The sequence below is a fragment of the Syngnathus leptorhynchus genome, chromosome 2 (assembly GCF_054491065.1).
Source record: "Syngnathus leptorhynchus isolate UIUO chromosome 2, UIUO_Slep, whole genome shotgun sequence".
NCBI lineage: Eukaryota > Metazoa > Chordata > Actinopteri > Syngnathiformes > Syngnathidae > Syngnathus > Syngnathus leptorhynchus.
This window is the reverse complement of record NC_141196.1, coordinates 3,653,961-3,669,687: the sequence shown is the minus strand read 5'-3', so window position 1 is coordinate 3,669,687 and position 15,727 is coordinate 3,653,961. Positions and strand designations below refer to the sequence as shown.

The 15,727-nt window shown below is 46.4% G+C and overlaps 1 protein-coding gene across 7 annotated transcripts in view; it reads left to right on the top strand.

Moving 5' to 3' along the window:
• Positions 1-15,727, top strand: part of ppargc1a (peroxisome proliferator-activated receptor gamma, coactivator 1 alpha) — a 147,851-nt gene extending 132,124 nt beyond the window's left edge. For 3 of the 7 annotated variants that reach the window (XM_085940001.1, XM_085940010.1, XM_085900153.1), the window contains 9 exons: positions 1,000-2,164; positions 3,001-3,046; positions 3,269-3,342; positions 5,277-6,399; positions 7,563-7,646; positions 8,377-8,497; positions 10,003-10,124; positions 10,582-10,733; positions 12,920-15,727. In XM_085940001.1, the coding sequence (XP_085796127.1) occupies positions 1,000-2,164; positions 3,001-3,046; positions 3,269-3,342; positions 5,277-6,399; positions 7,563-7,646; positions 8,377-8,497; positions 10,003-10,124; positions 10,582-10,733; positions 12,920-13,023 (2,991 nt within the window). In that variant the 3' untranslated portion in view covers positions 13,024-15,727. The remainder of the gene's footprint in view (positions 1-999; positions 2,165-3,000; positions 3,047-3,268; positions 3,343-5,276; positions 6,400-7,562; positions 7,647-8,376; positions 8,498-10,002; positions 10,125-10,581; positions 10,734-12,919) is intronic. The other 4 variants (XM_085900169.1, XM_085900175.1, XM_085940019.1 and 1 more) reach the window with 3 other exon arrangements.

The following is a 15,727-nucleotide window of genomic DNA, read 5'->3' as shown; positions in this document are numbered from 1 at the left end:
GCTGTTTGCACAGTGTCGGATTCCATTTTCACGCGGTGCCTTTGAGTCATGTATTTGTGGAGAGCAGCGAACGAAAAAAAAAAAAAAGGTCCCGGCGGACGCGTCGTGCAAGCAGAAACGCTCGGAGGCCCGCGCAATTAAGATGATGACTTCACACCCGGCGTCGCCTTCGAGTCACTTAGGCAGCGAGTTGTTCTTTCCAGCCCCGTCTGCCGATAAACATTGTTCTGAAGAAGACAGCGGGACTTACAAATGACCCAATTTACAGGAGATGTTTTTTGTTTTTTTTTAAGTTATTGCTTGGTTGATTTTCTTTTTTTTTTGCTAGCAAGTTTCAGATGGGCCACCGCGCCAGTGAAGTGAAAAAGGTGGGTATCTATAAAGGCAGATGTGGAAACGAGAATCAGTTGACCCACCTCGCCTTTGTTGCTCTTAAGCAGTGCGACTCGCTCCAGTGGAAGTTCAACATAAAATGGATTGTGGATATTGTGTGGTAAAACTCGCGGGGTTGTTCAACCAAAACTTGCTGGCAGCCTCAGTGACATGTCTGTTCGAGATAAATAGGTCAAGTTAGCATTTTAAAACAGCAAAAACTGAGAATCAACTGAGACAACCACTAAAAGAAAGAACAATAAGAAAAAAACTCCCGTCAACAACCGTGGCTCTTTACTACTTACGCTACAGCAGCTAAGTAGCTAGCAACCAGCGTTAGCTCGCTACTAGTGAACCTAAACACATTTCGGAGTCGCTCCTAAGTCAGTAATCGTCGTCTTCGTGGCGGCCAATAAGTTACATTTATGTCATACTGACAAAGCGATGATAAGGAAAGTTATAAAAGCCATGCTAAATGCTAAGCTAACCCAAGACTGACACAGCTAGCACGTTCAACACGGCAATAAGTCGGTTGGGCTGATTGATGTGATTTCGATGAATGTCACTGGCAAAATTGAATAAGACCCGGTCCTAACATTTTTGGAAATTGTCCCCCTTTTTGAACAGACGGAGAACCCCTGGAATGGCAAATCAAGAGGGGTCTCCAGCCAACAAAACCGCCCTCTGAGACGGCCTTGCACAGAGCTGCTGAAGTACTTAACAGCCACCGATGACATCCTGCTCCACACCAAAGCCAACGACGTCAAAGGCAGCTGGAGCGGCGTCCCCGGAAGGGACAAGAGCAGCCTGGGCCTCGGCGCTTCCTCCTCCTCTTCCTCCTCGCCGTCCTCGTCGTCCACCTCCTCCTTCTCCTCCCTGTCCTCCACTTGTTCTTCGTCCACCGCCGCCTCCAAAAAGAAGTCGTCCGCGCCGCCCCAACCGCCGCCGCCTCCGCCGCCGGCGCAGCAGCATCACCAGCGAGGTGAGAGCCGGGCTGCAGGCGAATGTAGTGGGGCTGGGAAGTGGCAGCGTTGCGCTCAGGATGACGGGGTTGAGGAGTCGGAAGGGGCCTCTATCTCTGTCGGCCACAGAACCTACAGCTGCGGCCGCGCTCGCCCTAAAGCCAGCGAAGAAAGAAGGCCGCCAGGTGATGCGGGCCACCTGGCCGCCGCTAGGTTCATTAGGTATATGCATTCTTATTCCCTCCCTCCCCGAGAGGCGAGTCACAGCTGTGAGCATTGCCGAGAGGCTGTAGGCGCCGCTCGAAAAAAGAGCAGCGGGGCCAACCGCGCTCGACGCACGCACATCACAGTGACTATTCGAAAAAGGGACGCAAAGCCGGGGCACCCCTTACTTAGTCAGCTGCTCACCACCAAACCCAGACCCGCTCGCTACCGAGGGCACTTTCTCGACCCCTTAACCGCTGACGACGGCAAATTAGCGGGGAAGACCTCCGAGCGTATCAAAGCCAAGGAGCGCGTCGATGTTCCCGAGCAGAGTCGAGCGGCAAACCCCGCTAAGCTAGACGCGGCGGGCTTTGGACCGAGCCAGGGAGGCTATGGGGAGGATGTCGACCATGATAATCGTACTGCTTCTGCTGCTGCTGCTGATGGTGTCTGTGATGATGACCGTGTCACGGGCAGCCCCGCCGCGGTGCTCTCGCAGGGCCCGCCGAGCCCCCTCTTCCCAGATACTAGCATTGCAGAGCCCACCCCCGCCTGCCTCATACACGGGCACGGGCAGCCGCACAGGCAGGCCCTCAGCGAGCACCCAGACGACCGCCTGTTGTTAGGTAATCATGACTGCATCCCCCCCCACTGGCCGTATCTCTGCTCTCTCTTCTCCTTCTCCTGCTCTAACCACTTGCCAGTTTGACGTCACGACTAACCGCTATTCTAATTCGAAGCTAACACTCATTAGCGCATCGACTCGACTGACACCGTTTTACCCCCCCCACCTCGCCCCAGATTTCTAGTGAGTGAAACCAAAACGTAAAGGGTGGGAAAAAGGGGGAGGAGCCTTGTCTTGCTTACCGTTCGTCAAACAGTTGGCCGGTTGAGCTGAGTGTGCTGAGAATTTGAGCCTCCCCAGCCGGAAGCTGCTCTTTAGCCACTAAAGCCGCGTTTTCCCCTTTTGCCGGAGCACAAGTCGGCCAAAGCCTCGGGCAACTGCACAAGCTTCCTTGACTCTCCTTTCTACCTTTCTTTATTTCCTCCCTCCTCTGCTGTTGGTGCATGCGATGATGACTTGTCCGTGGAGGGGCCTCACCCACCGTCATTGTGTCTTGTCTGTGGCATCGTCTCTGTATGTCTTGATTTCATTCCAACGTGTCTGTACGGGAGATACCCGTGACCCACGCGCCATTATCTCATCCTGCCTCACACAGTCAACAGTCCTTAGAGAGTAAATTGTTAAAATGGGGTCATCGAAATCAAAACAAAAAAATACAAAACACTAGTGCAGTCTTCTAACCAGGGATGGGTGCTTTTTTTTTTTCTTTTTTTTTTTTTGGTAGTGCATTTAATGAGCCAATTTGATATTAATTGTTGCAGAATGTGGACCTGTTCTCTTCTGCCAACAGTGTTCTAACTAGATCAATAATTACCCATGCTCCTTTGTGTTCTGCAGCCAAACCAACCACCTTGCCACTTCCTTTGACCCCAGAGTCTCCAAAGTAAGTCTGAGAAGTTTTCCACGTTCTTCTAGGCAAAAAAATAAAAATAATTCAATTGAAAATAAGACGAGCAAAGAGATCAGAAAGAGACAGACCGAGAGCACAAGTCGAATCGGAGGCATTTTTGTAACTCATTTCCACATTTTAGATCACTTTTCAAATCTTGCTGTCGAACCGAGGAGTAAATCACTTTTCTTTTCTTTTTTTCTGTGTGTCTTCCAGTGACCACAAGGGATCACCGTTTGAGAGCAAAACCATTGAATGCACATTGAGTGTGGAGATTGCTGGAACCCCAGGTAAGATTTTTTTATTTTGTTTTTGCATTGTGGATTGAGTGGGAGTATTGATCAGGTTAGCTCATCTTCCTCGCCGGGTCGCTTCGTTACCCAACGCGTCATTCTCAAATGTTTCCTTTCGGTTCTACCGGTCCAAAGTTTTGTACTTTTCCACCTGTGCAAGGTCAGTGTCCTTTTGCTTCGCGCTGTTGGTTAAATTCCACCGGCCTCCTGTTTAGATATTCATTTACCAGTCGTGGAAATGGCTCACCGTGCATGGTGGTGCACCTTGTACCGTCGCTGAAACTCTAAACCCGACGTGGTTAATATTTCGTATGGTTTTACTGCACGCATGAACTGACCCGTGGCCTGTTTTGTAGCAGCGACCGCTCCGTAAAACTCCTCAACCCGTTTCCCTATTCAGGGCAAAAATTTGGGATTGAATATTAGCTGGGAGGTTATTAGCTCAGTAAAGCTCCAGGTTACTAAACCCCCCCCCTCTACTCGTTCCGACCTCGGGATTAGCTGGTGCTGAATGAGACGGATGAATGTCGATCTCAGTAAGCCGAGGTGAAAGCTTCTCGATTCTGAGTAACATTCCGCTACCGTACGATTGCAGTGGCGTAACTGATAACCGGCGAGGGGGCAGTTCCACCTTCAAGGCGAGGCAGCTCTGATGGAACTTTCCGTGAATCTTGCTTGATGACTTACCGGACTACCGTATGGCGACTTTTTGTCTTTTTGGCCGAGTTGCGTCGCTTACGGCAGAAGCGCCTTGTGATGGATGACGATAAAAAACTTGTATTGTTTTCCCTCCAGCGGCGGCATGATTAGTGTTTGTGTCACATCCATCACTCAAAAGTTTGACTGAGAGCGACAAATCTTTCTAATTCAGATTTATTTTACCCCCCGCCGCTAATGGCTGCCTAGTTTATGACCCTACGTGCGCATTGTTTTGGACAGATGGTGCTTCATTGTGTCAGCATAATTTATAGATATGTATTTCAAATATGAGAAAAGGACAAAGAGTAGCACGGGGGAGTTAAGGATGGCGTACCGCATGATAATCCAATCGGATGAGGCATTGGGAATGCAGTATTTACGTATGTAGCCTCCGTGCTCCCTTTTCTACTGCCTCCCCTCACGGCGGGTTTGATGCTAATAGCCGTCATTTGATGCAATTCAGGAGCGAGCGAGGGAAAATGTGTATTACAAGAAAGGTAAAGAAGAGTGGCTAGCGGAGGTGTGTCGGGAGTGCCTGACTCTCGTATGCTAGGCGAATATGTAGGCTAAGATGGCAGACGGGAGGGAGAGGAAGAAGACTCGCAAACTGGGGAGGGTGGGGGGGGGACTGTAATGGCGACGGCTGCTTGTGTGAGTGCATTAACTGCTATAAAGTGGGCTCATCTCAGGACTTCCCATATAACTGCCATCTGTCTGCTTGTAAATCTGACCGGGGTGGAGGAATTGACGGGAGGCCACCAGCGGCCATCTGAGAGGAATGACAATCAATTTGGCCCCCCTTAGTGATTCCGTTATACATCCTCGATGTAAAACAAGAAAACCTTAGCTTTGGGCTTTTTCCGCAAAACAGGGTCACGACGTCGGCATTTTTCTTTTGCCTTATCATTAGGTATGTCCCAGGTGGTGTTTTTTGTTTTTTTTTCCCTCGCATAAGGGATCGTTCCAAGGTCACCGAGGGGGGTGGCAATCCGAGCGTATTACGGCGCCACCATATTAAGTTACATCAAGCATTACATTAATCTGTCAAGATTGTAATAAAATAGAGATCACGATTAATCACAGCCAAAGTGCATATTTTAATCAAGCACATATCTTTGTCCTCGTCCATAAAGCGAGTTGAATGAAGGGAATGTGCTATATTTGAGGCTTGTTTTGATTTTTATTGACTTCCATTCCAATCCCCGTTTTAATGTCTCTCCCGATCTCCGTAGGTCTGACACCACCTACCACGCCCCCACACAAAGCCAGTCAAGAGATTCCATTTAAAGTATCGCTCAAAACCAAGTTGTCTTCATGTTCCTCCTCAGCCTTGGCGTGTAAAAGAGCAAGGCTGGTTGAGTTGGGTCCTGGCCCCAACCGGAAGGGTCCCGAACAGACTGAGCTGTATGCCCAGCTGAGCAGAGCGTCCACTGTGCTCCCGTACGCCGTCACTCAACAAACGGCAGGCGGCGGACTCGAGGAGCATCGCAGTGCTAGCAACCATAAGCGGGTTCCTCCCCGCGGTGTCAGTGACCATGATTATTGCCAGGCGAGCACAAAGAAGAACGGCAACATGGCCAACGGTGCTATGACTTCATTGGGTGAAAAGCCAATCGCCCCAGGTGCCGCCGCCACGGCAGGCGCAGTGGGGAACCAGCCTGTCGGATGTAAGGATTCAGCCACGCCTCCACCTTCTTCACCTTCATCATCATCATCTTGTCCTCTAGCGAAGCGGCAAAGATTAGCCTCCGCGACTGGAGATGAAGCTTGTGTCCACGGAGTCGGGAAGGAGTCCCTTCCCCAGAACTCCCAGGTCCCTTCACAACCGGACACCTCATCCACCCTGAGCCGCAAGCTCTTGTGCGACCAGGAAATCCGAGCTGAACTCAACAAGCACTTTGGCCACCCCTTGCGAGCCCTGTACAGTCAGGGTGAGAAGGAGAGGGAGCCAGGCGACAAAGCAAACAAAGTCGACCCCTCTCCATCTCTTGAGGAAGAAGAGATTGACTCCCAAAGGTTACCTGGCTCCGGCTACCTGCATTCGGGGCTCCTGTCCCTCCACGACGAGCTCGAGCTAGGCCAAGGCCGTGAGAGTCGCTTCCTCTACCCGTGGGAGGGCACCCCTCTGGACCTACTCTTTGACTGCCCCCCATGTTCTCCCTCCTGTTCCCCACCGTTAAGCTGCTCCCCTTCACGGGGCTCCATCTCGCCACCGTCCTCCCTCCTTCTGTCACCCAACGGACCTTTCTGCTGGACCGGTGGGAGGTCGCGCTCCCGCTCTCGTTCCCACTCTGGCTCTCGGAGCTCTTCCTCAGGCTACCGGAGACGCTCCCTCTCCAGCTCGCCTGATAGACGGTAAGTCACCCGAAGGAACTTCCTCTGCCTGAACCTTGGCTGATCCCCACCCCTGTAGTTAAACGGGGCTTGGAAAGCAGCTTAGTAGCCCGATCAGTCAGTGTCAGACTGGATCAAGCCTCTAGACTTTCTGTTTCCGGCTCACTCTCGTTTACATATCACGTAGTATTTAAGGTCAATTGAGGTTGACTTAACTACCTGATCAATCAGGTCTTGAATTGTGTGTTCTCCCCAAAATAACACCTAATCAACTAAAGGGAATATCGTGATACGAAAGCTTCCGTCAGAATCGCATCGTGTGAACACTTTTCATCTCTCGAAAGAGTTTTGAGCTTCTTTCTAATATTAACACCCCTCCCCACACCCCCTCCGTTCCCCCCGGTGCCGTTTCTTTCCGTTTGATGCGAGCGTTATTGTTTTAAGCGGCAGCTGTTGTTTTTACGGCGCACTCGAACCCTCCTCTTTTACATCGCGCCGAGATGAAAGTCAGATCCAGGCTGCGGGATTGTCGTCTCGAATCCTCTTCAAAGGAGATTCGTGTCATCCGAGCGCTCGTGAGAACTTCATTTCCCATGGTTCTCTTTGATCAGTATGTCGAAGCTTTCTGCGGGGTTTCTTACTGAGTTTGTTGTGAGTAAACAAAGTTAGCGCTTCTCAGCGTCGGACTCCGATGCAGTTTGTTTACCTGATTACCAAGAAAGGTCAGTTTACTCCACGGAGCCGACAGAGTCACTTCAATTCCGTCGCGTCGTTTTGTCTTTGCCGGGAGCTTACGTACTGGCGCATTTATCCAATAATAGTCTCAAGGCAATTCAATCACAGTCTGACAAGCTTCCCGAAAATACGAGGCCACAGCAGAACCGGGGAGAGAAGAGAACACTTGATGTGTTTTCTTCACATCTTCCCAGTTAAGAGATTTGCCATCCTTCCAAAGCGGCATTCCGGGATTCTCTTCTTCCATAATTCACGTTGTCGTTTCTCAGCGATGCTTCAATAATGAAGCATGCAAAACTTGAGGAGTGGAGCTCAATTTGCTCGGTAGTTAGCTGGGCCAGCTGGGTTTCTTCTTTTCTCCCAATCATTAATTTTTTTTTTTTAGTTTTTTTTTGCATGCTTCAAACACTCAGTCATTTCAAAGATGTCTTTATCCTCCTCCATTCCAGGTGTCGCAACAATGAATCAAGCACTTTCCGTTCCAGGAGTCATAAGAGCCCGCAGTCGCGATCTCCTCTCAGTCGCAGGCCAAGGTGAGACATTTTTTTTTTTTTTATGTCATGTTACTTTCAGCATGGTTTTTCGCAACGTGACAGGTGCACAGAAATGATCACAATTTAGTAAAAGCACCACGGAATGGTTTGGTACCTTTGGGTGCAGGCACAATTAATGAAGCCCCTCCCTGAAATACGTCACACATTCATTCAGTTGAGGTTAAGATACTAAAATTGAAAAGAATCGCGTTTTTTGATAATAGCAAACTAATGGTGCGGTCCGACCCAAAACGAGCTGAGCGTTTCTGGCGCCGTGTATTCATACATAGTCAATTTAGATTTATTTTTTTGTCTTTCTCATTTAAATCGGAATTGAGAATCGTTAGGAATCGGAATTGAATCGAAAAAAAATGAATCGGAACGGTCTAAATCCAAATGATGCAGAATCAACTTTGCACCTGTGCAAAAGGGCAATTTGGGAGCAAGTGGAGTGACACCATCGCAGCACTCCCAGCTGATTTTTGGTACCCATGCGCCTAATGACATCCGACAAGGCTGAGAGTTACTCATCAGCGCGGTGAGGTGGGGTGATGGTGCACTTCCAAACTAGAACGTAATGGCATGTGAAGTTTTGCTGACAGATGCAGTCACCGTGGTCCCCTCGAGTTACGAAAAGACTCGACTCTACGGTTTTTACACCAATAGAGACGTCGGTACCGTCAATTCCTCTCGTTTGGATTCCATTTGAAGATCAGATGTTCTCCTTCAGGTACGACAGCTACGAGGAGTATCAGCACGAGAGGCTGAAGAGGGAAGAGTACCTTCGGGACTACGAGAAGCGGGAGCTCCAAATGGCCGAGCAGAAGGACGTGCAACGACAAAAGGCAATCGTGAGTCCATTTCTGTCCCCTCCTTGGGCAAAAACAAAGACACTGACGCCAGATCTTTCTTTAGGACACCCAGAGGACTTATGTCTGGTTGGGGGTGTATTTTTAGATGTCTTTGTGTCGGGAGGTTATCAATTAGTCAAGGACAAAACACAAAATGCTTTCCTCCCAGGAAGTTGGGGCCGATGGAGAAGAAAGGCAAATGGTGATTTCGGAGACAATGGAAGCTCCGAATTGCCAACTGTCTCCTTGAGACGGGGTGAATCCGGCAAAAGCAACGCCGCGACCGCCCGTCGATAAAGAACGCATTAAACGGCGCGCTAATGCAAACTTGGCTGGCGCGGAGACAAACAATTACCGCTCATGCTGTCAAACGAGGTTTAAGAGGGCAGAGACGGACGGGAGAGCGTCTCCGTCCGTCCTGCCGGCTGCCTCTCTCCCACACAGGCAGCCCTCGGGGGTGCCGTCAAAAAACATTCCGCCTATTTATCAGTTGTCAGCAACTAAAGCCCTAATTCAGCATTTACTCGTCCGTCATGGATACAAGCCAAGCATGAAAGAGAGGCTACAAAATATAAATCTGTAGTTAATTTGGATTTCTCCCGGGGCGTAGGTGAAGTTTGAGCGTGACACCTGATTTCCATATGTCACACGCACCCTCGAGACGCCGCTCGCCGTCTCGAAAGACCTCCGTCGGCTTGCCGCAGTGAAGTAAATGAAGGGATAAATAAATAATGCGACTTGTACGCCGTATCCCGAGGCGTGCGCGGTGTAAAAATGATTAGCGGATGCAATTAAAGTCCTCAAAAGATATAATTGCAGCCTGGCGCAGTTAGTGGCTTCATTATTCCGCTTTGACCCTCACATCCTCCGAGGTTCCAGGAAATCCGGGTGTTTTTTGCCTTATGGGTCAAAAAGTAACGATACATGTGTTTTGTCCATATTTTGTCCACCGGACACGGCACTCGACGTAAACAAATCCAACCGGATTCAATTCTATTCTCAATGTAAACTGTTCAAAAGGGTTTCTGTTGAATTTCACTTTCCAAAAAGAAGACAAACTTTCGAGGTTGCCCTTTTTCCTAAAAACAAAAAAAAATTCCTTCATCAGCCATTAAGTTGTCAGCTCGCGAGCCCAATCAAGCGGATGCTTCCTGATATGAGGCTGAGTCACGGCGCCGTTTTTATTTTTAGACTTGGACGACGAAAAAAGCAGCCGTCCCGGAGTGAAGACATTGCATCATTTGATAAAAATCAGTCTCCCCGCGGTTGATGTGTTGCACTGAGAGGAAGAGGAATTGTAGTGCCACGGCAGACCCGAGGCACTTTCCTCATACGGCTCCATCAGATAAGCCAAAGCGGAGCAAACCAATCACAAAGGAACGTAGCGGAGAAGACGTCAATGGAGGCTAGTCCATTAGGAGAACACGGGCGGGGGGTGAAACGGACAAACGAGGCACCCTGGTTCATCTCCTGCCTGTTGCTCTGTCTTTCTTGTTAACGAGCAGGGGGAGAGACGGGCGGTGTACGTGGGACGACTGAGGTCCGACTGCACCCGGACCGAGTTGAAGCGGCGCTTTGAAGTCTTTGGCGAGATTGAAGAATGTGCGGTCAACTTGAGGGATGATGGGTAAGTTTCTCTGTTAGCGTGCGGCCATAAATCAACACATTTAGCTTTTTTTTTTCGTACCAAACGTTGAGTGAACACAAAATGTCAAAGCAACTTTTGAGTTGAAAGAACTAATTAAGAACAAGTCAGCATCGTGTTTTTGGAGCAAACAACTTGCTTGCTTTGTTATGCTAACTATTAGCATTGTCGCCATAAATGTCAATCGTTTCTTCTTATTTTTTTAATTTGCTGTTCCACACTTGTTTACTTTAGTTTACAGCAGTATTGCCAACCTTTTCGGACCAATTAAGTGAAATTGGATAATTTACCGCCAAATCTGAAATATAATTAGCCTTTACTTTTTAGTTAGCACAGCTTTTTGACCCGACCAGCCACTTTCATTGATTCCCTTTAGCATTTAAATAACGCATCCGTTGTGTCACTCTGACGCATTCTTTGTGTGTCCTTGAACAACCAGGGACAATTTTGGCTTCATCACATACCGCTACACGTGCGACGCCCTCGCCGCCCTCGACAACGGACACACCTTGCGGCGGGCCGACGAGCCGCGCTTCGAGCTGTGCTTCGGCGGACAAAAGCAATTCTGCAAATCACATTACACAGACTTGGGTAAGTGCGTAGCCTTGTTGTTGTCTGCATACACACACACGCACAATCTCAAGCCCCTCGAGACAGCCTTGTATGTTTACATGGCTGCGAGGACTGTCAGGGAAAAAAGGAGGGGGGGCTCAGTGTAGATGTTGAATACGGCAAAAACAAAAAGGCGATGTAGATAAAAGGAGACTCATCTCTCCGCCGGAAACAAATTTTCCATCGCCCTCAACGCGTCCGCTGGGCATTCCCTGCTCAAAAAGGGTCAGTTTGAGTTCAGAGGTCAGTTGGTGAACATAGTTGGCTGCAGGAAGTAGCTGATGTGGGAAGCTGATGTGGGAAGCTTGTCGGCAGGGAAACAATGGGACAACGGCCAAGGAGAGCGATCACGTCAAGTCAGAGTCAAAAATTTTATTTTTAGCATTGCGTTTGGGACATTTCAAGTCAATGTATTATGTGGACATGTCAATTGAGGTTTTTATTTCTCCAAGGGAGTCGTGTGTGACTTTCAACTTGTGCTTTTTTTTTTTTATTTGGAGAATCAGTCAAAAATTTTGATGGAAATTTCTAGACAGTGAAATTTTGTGTGAATTTTCCGGGAATGTTTGTGAGATTTCAAGCCAGTGGCTTTATCAAGGCATTTTTGGGGAAAAAATTAACTAAGTGCTTTTTTTGGAGTGTTTTTTTTTTATTTTTTTATTTTAGATTTATATTTTCATTACAGTTAGGCGAGTACCGATATTGGCTTCATTCCAAGGCATCGAGTATTCCGAAATGATGCCGATACCAGCAACTGATACTTTTGGCCTGGAACGTACAAGTGATGTATTGGTGTTGAAAAAATGTGATATTGCACATCCCTAATTTTCATTTATACTTAACAGTTTCCTACAGTACTCGAGAGTTTTCACACAAACTCTTTGGTGCATTTCTAATATTGGGAGTTGCCATTAATGGGGTCCATCGTGTCAGGCTCATGTGAGGTTCTTAAGATGAATCAACGGTAAACAGGAGAGGTTAGCCTAATAAGTGTTGTCCGCAAGCCCTATTTGTGTCATTGTGTGTGTATGTGGAGCTTGTTTTCACAGAACACTGTCCATTAGTTTAAAGTAGAGCGCCGGGGTTATTTTTCATCCCTCAAGGTGCGCAGCGGGACACAAACGCAGCCGTCGGCCATGGCATTAGCGTAGATCACGCCTGGTATCTCCTCTCGCTGCCATGGTCAGTGCCATTTCTCAGCGTGTGCCGCCGGGTCCCTTTGGGGCCCCCCCATTTGTTGGAGCTGTCTGTTGCCAGAGATAAGATAGAGCCTGCGTATTATCTGCTCCATCGGGAAAAATAGGACACATGAGAGAGTGGAGGCGTCAGTATAAAAATAGCCACTTTTTTTTGCAACACACCCAATCTCAAAATCGGGATTTTCGGATTTTGTCTCGCCGACACCGTCTAAGGAATTTGGAAATACACTCGCACGCTGCAAACACTCAAATGGAAACCTGGATGACGTATCTCAAATGGAAGCACAATATTGTTGTTTGTCTGCCGAGGTTTTTCTTACGTACGTTTTATGTTGGATGATTTTAATTACTTTGAGGATTTTATTTCTTTGAAAATTGTAAAATATGATACTATAAATTGTTATTGAGATCGTATTACTGGTCTCAGGCAGAGCTAGCATAGCCGCTGCTAGCATAGCCCCACCCCCTTTGAAATATGCGTGGTGCCAGGCCAGATTTTTGACTTTTGGGTAATTTCCAATTTTTCCAGGATTTATTTTCAAGATTTCCATCCTTCCCCTGTAAGGAATATATAATGAATCTATATTAGCGTTCCCCCATGAATTTTTCAAATTTGTAATTGTATTTTTTGCGGACTCTCTGCGATATTTTTGGGAATTTTAGGTGTGGATATGGGGTAAAAAACCATGAGGAGAGGAGACAAAGACAAGTCCTGTCTCTTTACTTTCCACCAAAAAAGTGACAGCAAGCATCAAGCGACTCATCCTTTTGAATCCAGAAATATGTCAACTTCGTGAAAAAGTCCACGTTCCTAGTGAATGTCTCACTCGTGGGTCACCTAGCTTAATGCTAACAAGTCCAAAACCTTTATGCTGCTGAGTCAACTTCACCCACAAAGCTCAAATTTTAAGTTTTAATCGTAAACTTGAGGCTGACTCAATTCCAACTTTCACTTCACTTCCACAGATTCCCATTCGGACGACTTTGACCCCGCCTCCACCAAAAGCAAGTATGACTCCTTGGATTTTGACAGCTTGCTGAGGGAGGCCCAGCGCAGCCTGAGAAGGTAACCCTCTCGTGGCTTCACGCCCGAGTCGTCCCCACCTCCCCCCCCCCTCGACCCGCCACCCGCCCCCACGAGGGACTCCCGATACCTCACTCGCGTCTCTTTCTTTTTTTGGACGACGAGACGTTTTACACTCGATATGCGGTGGAGTATTGAAGAAGAGTAAAGAGTCTATAGACCTGTCATCAGAATCTATCCAAAACAAAAAGTTTACATGAACATAGCTGCTGAAAAGCTGAGCAAGCGACTTTTGGGAAAGCCAGTGAACCCTCAGAACCTGCTGCACGGCTTTGACGGCTGTAGAACCGTAAACGAAGGAAGGGATTTTAAAAAAAGAAAAAAAAAGAAAAAGGGATTTCCCCCCCCAACCACAACCCCCGCCCCCTCCCCCAAAGCACTACAAGACCCACAATTCTTTGGAGGGGGTGAAAAGATGCAGCTTGTTCAGCCAGATTTTATTTTGGTTTTATTTTTTGGGAGGGAGGAGGGGGGAGTTCTTGCTGGGTTTTTTTCTTTTTTAAATCTCTCTGGATCCGGTGTTACATTTTAAAAGCAAGCGTTTGAGGGAATCGTATCTCTTGTTGTCTACATTTGATAGAGAAGTGTAGTTGTGTATTTGCAAATAACTCTAAAAAGGAATATTTTTTATGTTGGTGTAAAGTTGGGAAATAAAGTTGTTTATTTGTTACAGCTATGCACTGTAAAACGCAGCCTTTTTCAAAAATGCGGGGGGGAAATTTTTTCTTAATTCCGAATGTCGATGGATGTCGATAGTAATTACGATACTGTAAAACATATTGTACGCCGACATGATGTTTAGAGACATATAATGATTGTAAAAAAAAAAAGGCAAAAAAAAAAATGACCGATTGCTCATTTTGAGGCAGCACGTGATCAAATGTCCTTTTTTTTTTTATATAAGTTATTCAGTCTGTTTTTTCCTCACTGTGTAAAATATTTTTTTTCTTTTTTACGTTTTTCATGATTGTAAAAACGACCGACCCCATTTTTTTATTGATTATTTCTAAAACAATCACAAGATATTGTGTATATACTGTATGCGACATATTTATGTGTGTGTACAGTGTGTAAATATGTGCATATATATGTCCATATACAGTATATGCACATACATAATACATGTATGTTTGATTTTAGTGCTTTGTACGGTTGTCATTGATTCAACACAGGGAGACGATGATGCATTGGAATCTTTTCAATCAGCGGAAATTGCATATTTATGTATTTATTTTTTGAATCAGCAATATTTATGGGCTACATTTTACATGACTTTTTTTTTTTTTTAAAAACTATATATATTTATTTTTTAATTTTATTTAACGCTCAATCACGAGACAGGGTGTCCAATAATTTTTCCAAGGTAGGGAATAATACAACCTTCTATGCCTTTTTTCCGGAACAATCAGTAGCTTCATCCAGTCTCATTACGTCGGCGGCACTCTCCCGCTTGCTTTTTCCTTTCACGTAGAACAGAAAGCAATAAACGGGGTTTCTTTGCAGAAATTTCGCGCCATTTTTGAAAGACTTTGTTGCGTCTCGCTCGATTAAGTGAATGCCAAACGAAAAGTTTACAATTTCCTTTCTTGAAATTTTTTTTAAAAAAAGATCTTTTGAAAAAAGAAAAAAACATATACTACTGATATTATTCGCAGTAATAACAAGAAGAGTAATAATAATCTAAATAAAAAGAGGGAAAAATATATAAAAAGCAATAAATTATTTTTCAGAATTGTATTTTAGTGCTGATTGTTGTGATTTTTTTTTTTTTTTAATATATTATTTTGACCCATTACCCAGTTGCTGTGATGTCAGCGCCCTCGTGCCGGCCGGTCCCTTTAAGACTTCTCTGCGCCGGTATATGCACGTGTGACCTTTTGTGACATCCGTTTGTGGCAAACTCCCCGACTTTAGTGTTCGACGTGGTCGTGTTTGTGGTTTGCAAAGTGTGCATGGCCAAAAACGAGAGGGCGCTGACAACGGGAGAAAAAACAAAACAAAAAAAACCCCCACCTACCTCACGGTAGGCCAAATGTTTCCATGCACTGTTTTCTTGACGTTGGTTTGGGTAATGGCGTCCGCGTTTTTAATAGATGTGCGGCTTTAATCAGTGTAATAAACTGCTTTGTAAATGGCCTAGAGTAGCAATATATTAGAGCAATTTTTAGTATTGTGACCTACCGAGGATTTTGCCACTGCTTTGTCGGGTAATCATGTTTTTCTTTGGAAGGACAATATGTGTGGGTGTGATTTTATGTGTGGAGAGGGAATTTTGTGTGTGCGTGTGTTTGCGTGCGTGCGTGTGTGTGTGTCCTATCCACGTTGCCTTACCAATGCCTTTGTGGTTCTACCTATTGTAGGAATTTTCTTGTGAATTTCATTTTTCATGTGCAATTCTCATCAGCCTCATCATGCCAATAAAGGGAAAAATGTGACTATATTTTTTTTATTTATTTTTTTTAACCATGGTCGTCATTATCTTTGCTGTGTGTGTTTTGCTTGAGAATGAAAGCTGACGAGAGTCTCTCGAAAGTCTTTCCCTCTTTGGTATTCCGATCATTTGGGAGGTTCTGCCGCTGCCGCCGCCTCGGTCTGTGTCCACAACTTGACTCAGACTGGGAGTTAATTAAAACGTTGGAGGGAACAATTTCATTAAGACAAGGGAGCTGGTTGATAATGGACATTTCTTC